The sequence below is a fragment of the Trachurus japonicus genome, chromosome 22 (genome assembly GCF_045865225.1).
Source record: "Trachurus japonicus isolate A0001 chromosome 22, Traja_1.0".
NCBI lineage: Eukaryota > Metazoa > Chordata > Actinopteri > Carangiformes > Carangidae > Trachurus > Trachurus japonicus.
Genome location: NC_140928.1, coordinates 30,834,089 through 30,850,050, shown reverse-complemented (window position 1 = coordinate 30,850,050; position 15,962 = coordinate 30,834,089). Strand labels below are relative to the sequence as shown.

Below are 15,962 nucleotides of genomic sequence, written 5' to 3'. Positions count from 1 at the left end.
CCTGAATTATGATTATCAGGATTCATTTTTATCTTTTTTACCAGAGGTCCAAAATGTTGCTATTATCGCCACAACAATCAAAGCAGATTGGTTTGAGGCTTCAGTGTGTGTCTATGTCTATTTATTTCTGTATTTGGTTTCCTCTTTAAGTATTCAGATATTTGGAAACAGTGTATATTCCAACAGATGAAGAGGACATGTATGCCTGGCTTTATCTATATGCACTCGTGAGTTAAGTGTCTATCTGTTGCCGGTTTATTTGGTTGTGTGGTTGACTGTATGTTTGAAATGAGGGATGCCACCTGGAGGGTGGGGGGTGGGTTTACAACTTATGTAACAAATGTTTAACCATTGATGTCCATATTTTCAAGATGGGAAAAAAAAAGTTGTAAAAAACGAAAAGAAAAAAGAAGACAGACAACAAAAAAAGAAATGTCATTAATGTTTTACTATCCAGACTTTTAACTGCGCCTCTCTTGTATTTAGCATTTTTTGTGTCCAATTACAATTTAACAGTGTTTTTTTAACTGAAAAGGCAATAAAGACAAAAAAAGTAGCTTGCACCGACAATTAAAGTTAATGAACCTACTCTCTCTCAACTGTCCCTTTAAATTCTCACCTGAAAAAATATGACCTAAAAACAGTTTTTAGCTTTTAAGTCATACTACAGTAATTAGTTTATTTAATAGGCAGTAGGCAGTATATATGCTACTATACTTGTTGAAGTGTGATCACAGCCCAGTTTGATTCAACTGGAGTTTTTGGAGTCAGCACTAAGAGGCCATTTTACCAACTACTGCTGTACCAATTCAGAGCTTATGGATATGATGTCAGTCACAGGCAACCAAATCCTAACCCATCCCATTAATTTGATTACCACAGATTTCTCTTAAAACAAGTTTAATACATTTGAGATAATGTAAGTACTCTTATATACTCTTAAATATATAGCACAAGTCTATTTATTATAGATTTCAATGTTTTTAAATTATGATTTTAAAGCAGTACTAAAGAACTTTCAGTTTTGGTTGAGTTTGGCGGCGCCTGTGGACCAAAGCGGTAGTGTTTTGCCTGAAGGAAGACTCCATTTCCCATGAACACTAGCGTGAAGCCCTGTAAATATCCTGCATTAAAATTAACAGAAGACATCAAAACTAAGTTTCTGTTTCCAGTGGATCATTTCAAAGTGAAAACACAAACATAATCCATTGCTAAAGTGCCTAAAGTTTTGCCTGTTCCCTCCTTGTTGTGACTCGCAAAAGTGAAAGTGAAAGTAAAGTGAGAGCAGGGTTCCTACCATGCTCCTCAAAGCTGCTTAGTGCCAGAGAAAGAGATACAGACCCCCTCAGACCACGACAGAGGTGTCATTCAACTTGTTGTAAGTCGATGTATCATCACAAAAGTTATGAAAATATTTTATGAAGGTTGAAAAGTTCCTTAGTGTTGGTTTAACTGTGCCTATCTTGTATTTAGCATTTTTTGTGTCCAATTACAATTTAACAGTGTTTTTTGAACTGAAAAAGCAATCCCATCATTCCATGTTCAAAAAGAAAACTGCAGTTGTAATCCATGATCACATAATCATATGGAGTTTTGGTAGTATACAGTTTGGGTAGAATACAGACATTATGAATTTTCAATGTAAAAACTTGACACTGCATACACTTGTAGGCAGGATAAGACAGCAAGTGTGGCTCTGTCTGAAGGTAAAGACTGTAGAAATTCAACAATAATGGGTTTATTAGATGCCGCTACATACTGTATTACCGTACCTTTTGGGCAGCGTCCGCTGTCAGTCTCTCTTTCCAGTATCTATACCATACCATACCATACCATACCATGACAGGCTGTACCTAAAAAAGCATGTAGCCCCATGGTCAGCCACTAATAGGTTTCTGAAGAGCAGGACTGTGTTTGGAACCACCTTACTCATGTCATGTACTATTCATACTTGTGACGTTAAAATGAGTATGTGCCGTGGTGCATGAATTTGTGTATGTGAGAAATATCCAGATGCATAGTAGATGAGCAAGAATTTCTGAGCATGTGCTGTGAGAATACGGTTCATCCTGAACTGCCCCATGATGCACTGCAGCTCTTCAAAATACAATGGTGGAGGTGGAGCTTTCAGTTCCTAACATCACTGTACAGTAGTAGACTGGTCCTGACATCTTGAATATCATTGCAGCAGGTTTGCAAATGGACCAAGTATTGTAAGTCTACGTAGTTAAAGGGATAGTTCAACATTTTGGCAAATTGGCCCATTGCCACAATCCATGGCTTTAGGTAGTAGGTTCATTAACTTTAATTGTCGGTGCAAGATATTTTTAGAACGGCCGAGCGGAGCCGTGAGCTGCTCAGAGCTACGCTATACGGAGGCTCATTTCTTGGTTCCCCTCATCAAACTCATCAAATTCACAATCCAACAACTCCAAAACGCTCTGGTGGACAAGTTGTGACCTGCACATTCACCACGCTATGAGATAATAATGGAACGTTACCAGACAGAGTTGTTTTCGTAGTAAATTGCAAAACCGCTGATGCCTTGTCGGGGGAAGTCGGCAAACAGTCTCTGCATTTGCCTCGAAAACAACTCTGTTTCATAACGTTGTGTTATTATCTCATAGCGTGGTGAATGTGCAGGTCACAACTTGTCCACCAGAGCGTTTTGGAGTTGTTGGATTATGTATTTGATGAGTTTGATGAGGGAAACCAAGAAATCTCATTAGCTTACATAGCGTAGCTCTGAGCAGCTCACAGCTCTGCTCTGCCATTCTAAAAATAGCTTGCACCGACAATTAAAGTTAATGAACCTACTCTCTCTCAACTGTCCCTTTAAATTCTCACCTGAAAAAATATGACCTAAAAACAGTTTTTAGCTTTTAAGTCATACTACAGTAGTAATTCGTTTATTTAATAGGCAGTAGGCAGTATATATGCTACTATACTTCCATTTTACCAACTACTGCTGTACCAATTCAGAGCTTATGGATATGATGTCAGTCACAGGCAACCAAATCCTAACCCATCCCATTAATTTGATTACCACAGATTTCTCTTAAAACAAGTTTAATACATTTGAGATAATGTAAGTACTCTTATATACTCTTAAATGTATAGCACAAGTCTATTTATTATATATTTCAATGTTTTTAAATTATGATTTTAAAAGCAGTACTAAAGAACTTTCAGTTTTGGTTGAGTTTGGCGGCGCCTGTGGACCAAAGCGGTAGTGTTTTGCCTGAAGGAAGACTCCATTTCCCATGAACACTAGCGTGAAGCCCTGTAAATATCCTGCATTAAAATTAACAGAAGACATCAAAACTAAGTTTCTGTTTCCAGTGGATCATTTCAAAGTGAAAACACAAACATAATCCATTGCTAAAGTGCCGTTTTGCCTGTTCCCTCCTTGTTGTGACTCGCAAAAGTGAAAGTAAAGTGAGAGCCGGGTTCCTACCATGCTCCTCAAAGCTGCTTAGTGCCAGAGAAGGAGATACAGACCATAATGATACAGACCCCCTCAGACCACGACAGAGGTGTCATTCAACTTGTTGTAAGTCGATGTATCATCACAAAAGTTATGAAAATATTTTATGAAGGTTGAAAAGTTCCTTAGTGCTGGTTTAAATAACTGACCAAATGACGTATTGAATGGCAGTGGAGGATAAACTATGTAATGGAGACAGTGTTTGTAAATTACCTCAAAGTATCTTGTATATTTTTTCTACACTGCTAATTGCTGTTAATTCAAACAAACATGCTAATAGCCGAGCTAAACAAGAAGTCCCTAATAAAGACTGATATTGTTAACATGTAATGTACTGTAGAAATGTAAAGGTATGTAAAGTGTGTGCAAATGAAATATATATAGATATGTCACCTGAACCAGGTTTGGCAGCACCTACTACAACATACCCACAAGTATTTGAAAAGGTGCAATCACTGTAAATTTCATCAGTTAGAAGTATGATGTGAATGAATGAATGAATGAATGAATGAATGAATGAATGAATGAATGAATGAATGTATTTATTTCGGTATATCAAGCTTATATAACCGAAAGGGTGTAGGTTGAATCCAAAGTTTATATACCCCTACCCCTTTTACCTTAAAAAATTTAAATAAAATAAAATAATATAATATATATACGCATTAATACAATAGGATCAGATCACAGACATTTGAAATTAATCAGTACACTTAAATTTCTGATCACAACAAAATAAAGAATTGTACACAGCGCATAACCCAAAATAGTACAAAATCATTGAACTTAATTTTCCATACTGTAACGAGAAATTATGTTGTTCTTATAAAGTTTTTTAAAGCTGACTAGAGTACAGCATAATTTAATATTTTCAGGACAATTATTCCAGATGTTAACCCCTCTAACAGAAAGACAGTGATTTTTTACAGTAGTTCGAGTCTTTGGTTTCTCAAATAATAGTGGTCTTCTCAGGTTATAACTGGAATCCTTCATTTTAAACAGATTCTGGATATCTTGAGGAAGAAGTTTATTTTTTGCTTTGTACATGGTTTGTATTGTAATGTAATCAACTAAGTCCCTGAATTTCAAAATGTTCAGGCGACTAAATAGTGAGTTGGTTGGCTCACGGAAAGGTTTATTACTGATGATTCAAATGTGATAGTGAGATCATTGTGACCTGCTCTGGAAACACACTGAACAAGATAATATCAACAAACATGACCAAACCCTTACAAGCTATAACTCGCACAGAGACAGAAAACCTGTCAGTCAACACAGAGCAACTATCCAGAAGCCAGTGAAAAATAATAATAATAATAATAATTAATAAAATAAAATGAATCGATTAACAACTAATACAGAAAGTATATATTTATTTTAAAACAAATTAATTTCCTTTTAATTTTAACTTGTGTTGTATAAAACAAGCATAGAGCAAATGGGAAAACAAGATCACAAGACACCTTTTTCTCTTGTCGGTTGTCATTTGTCAGTTTTAAAATACTGCAATATATTTATAAAACTGAGAACAGGGCATGTGGTTTTCACTAACGTTACTCAGACATGAGGTGATATTACACCAGCGAGGAGAGATGCACCAATCTATCTGGTGATCAGAAAAGGCTGCTTTTCAGGGAAGTCATCTGTGAGTGAATTTTAGTAATACCTCTAAGGTCAAGTTAAAGGGATAGTTCAACATTTTGGCAAATTGGCCCATTGCCATAATCGCTATAATCATAACAGTAGGTTCGTTACCTTTATTTGTCGGTGTAAGCTATTTTTAGAACGGAGGAGCGGAGCGGCAGGCTGCTCAGAGCTACGCTACAGAGGCTAAAGGAATTTCTTGGTTTCCCTCATCAAACTCATCAAATACACAACCCAACAACTCCAAAACGCTTTCGTGGACAAGTTGTGACCTGCACAATCACCACGCTATGAGATAATAATGGAACGTTACGAAACAGAGCCGTTTTCGAGGTAAATACAGGGTAAATACAGAGTCTGCTTGCTGAAAAAGTGTCCCTGAACGCAACGCGCATCAGCGGTTTTGCATGAATTTACCTCTAAAACAGCTCCGTCTCGTAACGTTCCATTATTATCTCATAGCGTGGTGAATGTGCAGGTCACAACTTGTCCACGACAGCGTTTTGGAGTTGTTGGGTTGTGTATTTGATGAGTTTGATGAGGAAAACCAAGAAATTCCCTTAGCCTCCATAGCATAGCCCTGAGCCGCCTGCCGCTCCGCTCCTCCGTTCTAAAAATAGCTTACACCGATAATTAAAGGTAACGAACCTACTGCTATGACTATAGCGATTATGGCAATGGGCCAATTTGCCAAAATGTTGAACTATCCCTTTAAGATGTCCACATCCACATCTCCAGCACTGTCAGGAGTTGTAACCAGAGAGCAGTCATGTGATTTTAGTTCATCCTTGCTCAGAGAGAGAGACCTTCATCTAGCTATAGTTAAGTTTTTTGACACCCATACAGTACAAATGAATGCTCCATTACATAAAGTCCAAAATATTACAAAATGTTTGCATAACTGTGAACAATGTTTTTTTTTAGAGAGAAAATCACAATCAGCCAAAATCAAAATTGGCAGGTCAAACAAACTATCAAAAAAAAAAAAACCATATTCCTGCTCCTGTTTTAATGAGTATTCAAAACAACAGTACAGTGTCAAAATAAAGTGGCCTTAAGGAGATGGAGATGCTGCAAAAGTATGGGCCATAGTTGAGAGATGTGAGATTATAGAGTAGGATCTTCCTTTTCTTTGCTCATTTGGTCACAGCTTCTTGGTGAAGTGATGGCCAGTGATGTTTTAGCTTCTACTAACTAGACCGTGTTACACCAGTGTAGGTTGGTGGATCAAGGCTCCTTCTGCCCAGTAGTGAGCCAGTGAGCCTACCTCAGCGGGCCAAATAAATAAATCCCCTATTATAAATTTTTCTCCCATGCTAATTGAACCATTAGCCTACATGTAATTTGGCTTAAGGAAGCACTAGCTCTAATATATTCACTGTCAGTCAGTAGCCTATTATTTCCCATTTTTGTTCGACAGCCCCCTCACATTCCCACACACACACACACACACACCATCACATGCAGGGCCGGCCCCTGTCATAAACACTCTATGCGGTTGTTTAGGGCCACAGCCGTTAGGTGGGGGTCCACATGATCAGAAAAGTAGCGGGGTTCATTCAAGTCATTTAAACATCCTGAGGTCTGCATGTGCACGCTATGAGCTTTATATGTAATTTGAAGTCAATATTCAGCTTCTTTTTATCTCACATTTGGTGAAAATAGAATGGCAGAATGACAACATTTGTGCTCAAAAAGCAATCTTACAAAATTTCATTTTAGAATTGTTTTCTACACTTATCTATTACTGTATTCATATCCTATTTCAAGCACCAAAAAACAGTTAATTCTCATGACTGAAGGTGTGTTTTCACAAGGGATTTGAAATCTTTCAAAAAGCAGACCTCAAATTTCCAGCATTTGGCCTAAATTATTTCTTTATACAGTGTTCTATATAGGATAAATTGGCCTCAGTGTGCTTAGAGCGGAGGTTCTAATATTTAGACATAAAACACTTGAGTATTGTTACATCTGCAAGTATAAAAAGATAAATTTAAGAAAATGTAAATGTAAAAGTCGAGAAAATGGCCTCAAACCTCAGAGGGCATAAACATGTCTGTATTGTAGTTTTAACCAGTGATTTGGTGTTTGCGCTTAGAGTGCAGGAGGGCCACAAACAAAAATCTTGTTTGGGGGGGGGGCACCAAAATCCTAGGGCCGGCCCTGCATGCAGACACATGAAGTGATTATTAAGCAGGTCCATAAACAGGTGAGGTGACAGCAGCTGGTGGTGGCTGTCAGGTGTTAGCTGCTGTTAGCTGAAACGCTACTGTAGCTCATGAAACCCACGGCAGACTTCCCAGTCCCAGTCAGCTGCTGCTGGCTCGTTTCCTCTCTTAGCATTATCCTCACGTCTGACTCCCCCTGCCTAGGCAAGTATATAGGCTTCACCACGGCTAGTGCTGGTGGTGACTGTCATACTGACTGAACACTATAGTCCCAGTCCTACAGTATCCGCTGCACGACTCAGGGATAAAACGTCCGCTGAGCAAACTAGAGTGCAGCTGCAGAATCGGCCTGTAGCAACACAATTCATTTAGCATTTAGCGCTGCAGTGCATGCCCTTTGATTTCTGATGTGCTTATAATAGGTAGAACTAGTCGTGCGATGTATTTACTTTTCTGCATTGGATAAATACACACGCACACACGCACACACACATACACACACATTGGGTCCAAACGAAATGGCTGTCAGAAGCCTGTCAGAAGAAATGTTAATTAATTAACAGCACCATTACTAGCTGCCAATGCCAACATATCGGATATCTGCAATGGGACATGAATAATGCAACTGATATAACGTTATATATATATATATAGGCTCGGTAACGGGCACATTGATGGAAAAATAACGCTCCCTTGCGTCAAGATTGCAACATGCAACAACAAAATCGGAAGAAAGCTGGGTTAACTTTCAAAATAAAAGCGCAATTTCGGTGTAAAACCCCGTTGCAGTGCACGCTCGCATGGGAATAAGCCCCCTAATTTTGAAAGTCTCTGCATGTGGGTCTTTTTTCCTACTTGACGATACATCAAATATTCCAGTGTAGCTACTGTCTGTCGTGTATATCCAGTAACTAAAACACCGAACATGACAGCCAGCCAGCCAGCCATTATTACACGGTAACATTAATGTGTCAAACTGCAATACAGAACTGCAAATAAAGTCGGTCCAGGGAGCTTTTTTCCTCACACATCTGTCCGACATGTCAGACATTTGCAGGCACCGAGCACCGTTGGTTAGTGCAATGACAGTCAACGGCACCGGGTTAGCATTCTGGCAAACATTAGCTAGCTCTGCTGCTGCTGCAGCGAAGACAACTTGTAATCGTGATACCCGACTGGTTCGTATCAAGCAGCCCACGGCTAAAACGTTCTCAGAGATGAACTGTCAAGATTAGATGCATTCAATTCAATCGCATTTATCATATCAAACAGCGAGGTCCTTAAACTTACCCGTCAGAATGCCCACTCGGGTCTGATGGTCGTGGTTGGTGAGCACCATCCCGTCCGCCGCCATGTTTACAACCTCTGTCTGCACTGTGACTGCACGTACATAGAAACAATGTGGTGTGCGGGCTGCTGCACCTCTGGAGGACGACTCTGAGAGAGAGAGAGAGCGAGTGTGTGTGTGTGTGAGTGTGTGTGCGTGTGTGTGTGTATGTGTAGCCTACTTGTGTCCTTTAGTGTAAATGTCCTCCAACTAATTTGTGAAAATTTGGGGACACCCCCCAAAAGACTTGTCTGTAGGCTACTAGTATTTTGAGGAAGCCCCACATAGAGTTTTTTGGGGGGGGGAAATATCTAACGTTAGGCTATCATTGTGATTTGATTTGATTTGATTTTTATTTGATTTTTATTTGTCTCAAACAAGCACAGGGCCGTTGCTAGGAATTCTGGGCCCCCTTAAAGAATACTAAAGTGGGCCCCTCCCCCTAACTTTTCCTTTTTTTTTCTTAGACTACTATGTATTATCATTTTTTATTTAGCCTTCTTTGTTTTGATGCTAATGCAGCATTACACTGCAAAAACTCAAGTATCTTAGCAAGAATATTTGTCTTATTTCTAGTCAAAATGTAATTTCTAGTCAAAACAAATCTCATTATAGTTAAAATAAGACATCATATTAAAAGCAGCTTGTTTTTAGACACTCTTTACTTCTTTCAAGCAGATTTTCACTTGGAATAAGTAGAAAAAATCTGATAGTGGAACAAGTTTTTCTTCCTTATTACAAGCACAAAAAACTTACTTTCACTGGCAGATTTTTCTATTTATTGTGAATTTAAGTGAAAATGATCTAAAAACAAGTAAATTTTTAGGTAATGAGTCTTATTTTAAGTGGAAAGAGATTAGTTTTGACTAGAAATGAGACATTTGGACAAGAAATAAGACAAATATTCTTGGAAAGATGTTGAGTTTTTACAGTGTACTAAGAGTATTTGTCAGGGTCTTACGCAGAATAAATCAGTCATACAAAGATTAGACTAGGCCTACTGGGGTTTTTCATGGGCCCCACTGGGCGCTGGGCCCCTAGAATTATCATCACCTTTCTCCCCTATACAACGGCCCTGAACAAGCACATCAAAAGACAAACAATCTATGTAACAAGAAACAAAACAATCATGATAACTGTGCAAGTTTGAGATGGGGCTGAAGGAAGCAAAGCTTATCAAGTTCAGCCCCCCCTTACATTGTGATTCATGTCATACAGTATATAGTTCCATATGATTAAAAACATATTGCTTTAATATGAAATAAGACCATGATTATAAATAAAAAGAGTAAAATTAGCTGTCAAGTTCTTTATAGCTGTCCAAGAGTGTATGTTTGTACTTACTTTTAAATTGTTTTAAGTTATTGCACATTTTTATATCCTCATCTAGTCTATTCCACATTTTAACACCACAAAAATAGATGCTAAAACTTTTCAGGGTAGAATGGATGGTGGATTGTTTAAAGTTACAGTTCCCTCTTAGTTCCCTGTATGTCTATTAAATGAGTTGTGGGCCTACACAATGTCAGCAAAATGTCTTCATCATAAAGATTATCACTGTCATGGCATTTGACAACAGAAGAAAGTCATGTTATCTCACACCAGGATTATTTACTGCAACATAGATAATTGGGGTCTGTGGCATCCACAGCAATATAAAGTTTGTTGTAGTCTATTGAAGCATTACTGTTGTGGACAATTGGGAATGAAGATGTCCACCAAATAAGTAAATGTAAATGGTTCCAAAAGTCTCCATTGTTTAAATAAAAAATTACTCAATTTCCTATATTGCAGCTGCTATGTATTTGTCTGCAATCAAACATTGCAGACAAACTATTATCCACATCAAGTATTCCAGCAGGCCTGATGGAAGGAAGTTATACTCAGTAGGAGCCCACAGCTCATTTTTGCTCTAGTAGCTACTCCAAGTAGCCTAAGTAAATTCCACCCTTATATACATTCTGTGAATACAGACAATGACTGGGATTAGGATATGAAATTGTGAAATTGTGAGGAGGTTGTAACTATCATTTGGATGAACATTCACCTATAATTCTTTTCACTTGGGAAACTCTTTTTCTATAGAGGGAACCTCCTAAAATATTAAAGGGATAGTATCATTTTTTTTTTTAAAGTGTGGTTGTATGATCTACAAATAGCCCCTAAGTACTTTAATTGCAGTAGCAGACTCTCTGCACTCCTCCCGTTAGCAACGCCAGCCCATAGCCTTGCCCAGAGATTTACAACATACAGTGTTGTGAACAGACCCAAAGAAACGGCCTATTTTCACGGCCTAAAAGAGGTTTTACCTGAAAAAAAAAATACACAGTTCCATTGTTCGCTATAATATAATTTTTTCCAGCCCCTCAAAGTGCAGGAAAACGCAGTTTTTATTTGGAGCTAACCAACTGCTGAAAACTGTGTTTTTCCTGCACTTTGAAGGGCTGGAAAAAATTATATTATAGTGAACAATGGGACTGTGTATTTTTTTTTCAGGTAAAACCTCTTTTAGGCCGCGAAAATAGGCCGTTTCTTTGGGTCTGTTCACAACACTGTATGTTGTAAATCTCTGGGCAGGGCTATTATGGGCTGGCGTTGCTAACAGGAGGAGTGTAGAGAGTCTTCTACTGCAATTAAAGTACTTAGGGGCTATTTGTAGATCATACAACCCCACTGTAAAAAAAAATGCTACTATCCCTTTAAAGACAAGTTTCACAAACAAGAGTCCTGGGACTGAGTAGTAGTGTAATATATTTCTTGGAGTGAAGAACCACAGGCTCTGTCATGTGATGGATGTGTGACAGAACATGGTTACGGGTGGTAGCCTGCAAAGTTAAACACAATAACCTACAGTATACATTCAGTTGTCAGCACTACAGAAAATGATTGCCATGTGACGATCACATGGTTTGTATTTTAAAGATGAACCAAATCATATTATCGTAATAAGATGATTTACTTGACTGTATGATCATGATCAAAATTCCAATTGGTATGATTAGCTACCTCTGTAGTTTTATAATAATTTTATTATAATAATGTAATACTGTATGTAAGTGAGTGAAGCAGACTATTCTTTACTAGAAAAAAAAACTGTTCATGGTGCCCTTACCACTTTTTCTCTTTTCAGTCAGTCAGAAACATCACTGTGCATCACTGAGTTAACTCAGTGACTCTGGGTCAGTATGTTTTTACCTCTAAGGGGTCATCAAAGCTGCTCAAGAACTCATACGACTTGCTTATTGTTGCATAAAGTTGCATTATTAAATCTAGCCTATATGATTCTTTGTGAATATTTTAGACCACGTAACACACATACCTTAAATTTTGAAACATTATGCTAATAAACGTGCCTTAATGAGTAGGCTAAATGCCAGTTAGGTTACCATAAATCACTCTATTGCACACTACACAAAAAGTATAATCAATTTCACTTTAAACAAACTGTAGTTGTACCAGTCTGTGAGGCACATTTCTCCCTGTACTGTATACTGACATTAATAAAAAGGAAAGGAATATAGGAATACATATAATAAATATCTGAAAAATCACTGGGCACATGAAATTGTAGTTTGACTATGTTTTGTGATACATTTTGCGTAGTCCTCACTACCTGACTTAAACTTTAGTGGTATAACTCACTTTTATTAACATATAATTTAGGGAAGACTTTGCATTCAAACCAAGTGATGGATTCATTTACAGTCTATGGGTGTAACCCAAACCTGGACTGGACTTTTAGATAAATAGACTTTTCTTAATGCCTGAAAATGTTTGCTGGTTTGGTCAAGTTCATGAATGCTCTAACTCAGAAAAAATGACTCTGAATGCACAGTTGAAGTTCTAGGTTTGCTAAGACATCACTTGTTCACAACACAACTGTGAAATGAAATGAAATGTTGAAATTTACAAGGTGTTGTAACTCCAGGAGGAGTTAATTGATAGCTGTCCATGAGGGGGCAGCAGTGTCCAATTGTTTGGTATGCCATGTGTTCGTGACTGTAGCCTACTGTGAATGTGAATGTCCAATGTTGCCATTTTAGGTAAGACGTTCTATATCTGTGTACAATTAGGGACAATAAAAGAAATGGACATAAATAAATAACTGTCATATAAGTTGTGGCAGTTGTTCTTTTTCACTCTTTTTAGTTCCTCAGTTTGGTGTCACAGGTATATACACTGTTTATTAGAAATATTATCCTGAGCTTTACAGAGGAACATTAAAGACACTTGTGGACATTGAAAGGCATGACAATCCAACAAATAATTGACTGTTGCTCATATGGCGCTCACAGGATTTAGAGCGGCGTGTAACAACAACACTGGAATAGCAATTAAGTATGGTTGTATCCCATTTTTACGAACAGTTTGTCTCAAAGTTCTTTTAGATAGATAGATAGATAGATAGATAGATAGATAGATAGATAGATAGATAGATAGATAGATAGATAGATAGATAGATAGATAGATAGATAGATAGATAGATAGATAGATAGATAGATAGATAGATAGATAGACTTTATTGATCCCAAGCTGGGAAATTACAGTGCAGCAGCAGCATTACAGACACACAGTGACGATAACAACATATAATATAAGAATATAAAGAATAAGAATATAAAGAACATACTATACATAAAATAGTAAAATATAAAGAACAAACTATACATAATAAAATAGAAATAGAAAATAAAATAAAATGTGATGTACAAAAGTATATACAACAACAAATTGGCAGCGTTGACTTTAGTGCAAAGTAGAAAATGTGCAATGTGTGTAACTGTGTGTAGAAAAATAAAGTGCGTAGTGACTGTAAGTTATGACCAGAGTTTTTTAGCTGTTATTATACAGTGTGATGGCATGTGGCAGAAAAGATTTCCTATATCTGTCCCTTCGACAGCGGAGCTGGAGCAGCCTGTGTGAGAAGGTGCTCCGCTGTCTGTCCACTGTTACATTACACACACACAGTATCATAACATCCTCTGTCCTTAGACCCTCAGAGGAGGGATCCCTCACCCAGGAAGGACAGACATGCAGTAGTAGACAAGCAGAGATGGACAGAGTACTCGACCCCAGTACTTGAGTACAAATACTATTGGTCAAAATTTACTCTGTTATAAGTAAATGTAGCTCAGTTGACATGTTACTTGAGTAAGAGTAAAAAAGTACTTGCTTTTAAAGGTACTTAAGTATCAAAAAGTACATGCTTTTAAATTTACTTTAAGTAAAAATAAGAGTAAGAGTACATTTCTTATTTTTCACATCAGTGAATTACTATAATTTTTTCTAAATGAATTTAAGGACCTTTTAACTCTTGTTTCTGAGAATTAACTCTTTGAAACCACCTGCACTGATGTGCTGCTTTTAGGGGTTAGGGTTTCCTTCTTTGACAAACACAGCTTGTGTCTAATAGTAGCCTATTTAAAAAAAAAAAAAAAAAAAGCGCAGACCTGAAAGTAACAAGTAGGCCTACTTTTCAGCCTTCCTAGAAATTAACTCGAGTAAAAGTAAAAATATTTGTCTTGGAAATGTATTCAAGTAAGAGTACCAAATACCAAGTAGAGTACCAAGTACCAAATAAATCTAATACTCAAGTAAAGTACAAATCCTCTGGATATGTACTTAAGTACAGTAGCATACTCAAGTAAATTTACCGTTACTGTCCACCACTGCAGACAAGGAACATTGTTTACTACATGTAATATGGGATAAATGGGGATTGTTCAGTCAAGAGGAGCTGGTTCCACAGTAACTGAAGGCTCTACCTCCCAGTCTGTTTTTAGAGATACTGGGAGTCACTAACAGACCTGCTTTCTGGGAGCGGAGTGTTTTAGTAGGACAATAAGGAACAATGAAGTCTTTCAGATGAGATGGAGCTTTGTCATTAAAAGCCTTACAGTATCGGCCCTAATACAGAACCCTGTGGAGCCCAACCAGAATCAAGTTTTGGCACTGAGGATAAACAAGATCTTGAAGAAAATTATATCTTAATTTAACCAAACAAAGAGGTGCATGCTGAATTAAAGGGATAGTAGCATTTTTTTTAAAAGTGGGGTTGTATGATCTATAAATAGCCCCCAAGTACTTTAATTGCAGTAGCAGACTCTCTACACTCCTCCCGTTAGCAACCCCAGCCCATAATAGCCCTGCCCAGAGATTTACAACATACATTGTTGTGAATGGACCCAAAGAAACGGCCTCTCACATATCCCTCCGGCCCAGGGTTAGCGCCCGCCGATCAGCAGTTGGTTAGGTCCAAATAAAAACTGCGTTTTTCTTGCACTTTGAAGGGCTGGAAAAAATTATATTATAGCGAACAATGGAACTGTGTATTTTTTTTCACGTAAAACCTCTTTTAGGCCACGAAAATAGGCTGTTTCTTTGGGTCCATTCACAACAATGTATGTTGTAAATCTCTGAGCAGGGCTATTATGGGCTGGTGTTGCTAACGGGAGGAGTGCAGAGAGTCTTCTACTGCAATTAAAGTACTTAGGGGCTTAAAAAAAATGCTACTATCCCTTTAAGGGGGTGGGTGTTTCTGAAGCCATGTGATCTGGTTTTAGAAGCCTGGTCTTGTGGCCACTCAAATGACTGTAGCTGGCATGCTAACTGCTGCACACTAGCCAGGAGTCCAGGACAGTGATTCTGTGTAACCAGGAGGAAAGTTAATTAAAAGTTGATGGTGCACATCTAATGAGATACAATAGCCTCCTCAATTTGACTCTATGGTTCTTTGCTCACTTAATGGTCTGCACTTTTAGGACAGTAGTACAAATTTGAAGTAGGCCTATTTGGAAAGAAGCTAACAGCATGCAACATTTGGTGCCTGTGAAGTGTGTCAGCCAGTGTGTTTGCATTCTCATTCATGTCTTTACTTTAATGAAGTGGAGTTATATAGCCCATGGGTGGATTGAAATCACGCAAACACACCTTGAAGCACAGCTATTCAACTGGCAGCTGCAAATCATCTCCAACCGGTCACTCAAGTTTATTTTGTTTCAACAAAAATCCTCTAACCACAGAGAGGCTGAAAGCCGCCAGCCTTATTGCTAGACATTTTTGACCAGTCCAGGCAGTAGTCCCTGTTGTCAAAATTTTCCAAACTGTCAACTTTATACTACACACACAGACTTTGAACTTTTGAGGGGACTCAACTTTTGCCTTCTCATTGCTGTTGTTTGCCTCTACATGTTCACATTTGTTAACAGATTGTTTTGCACAGAACATCAAATGAACCACCTGACCTGATTACTTAAAGGAGGCCTATTTATTCTCTTTCTTATCCAATGATGAGGTTAATTTTGCAATGTGGCAAAAAAAAAAAAAAAAAAAAAAA

At 37.9% G+C, this 15,962-nt stretch overlaps 1 protein-coding gene across 2 annotated transcripts in view; it reads right to left on the bottom strand.

Annotated features, from left to right (window-relative positions):
* gphna (gephyrin a) overlaps nt 1-8,749 on the bottom strand; it is a 51,519-nt gene extending 42,770 nt beyond the window's left edge. For both annotated transcript variants that reach the window (XM_085768296.1, XM_085768297.1), the window contains exon 1: nt 8,590-8,749. In XM_085768296.1, the coding sequence (XP_085624422.1) occupies nt 8,590-8,653 (64 nt within the window). In that variant the 5' untranslated portion in view covers nt 8,654-8,749. The remainder of the gene's footprint in view (nt 1-8,589) is intronic.
* Between the last annotated feature and the right edge of the window lie 7,213 nt (nt 8,750-15,962).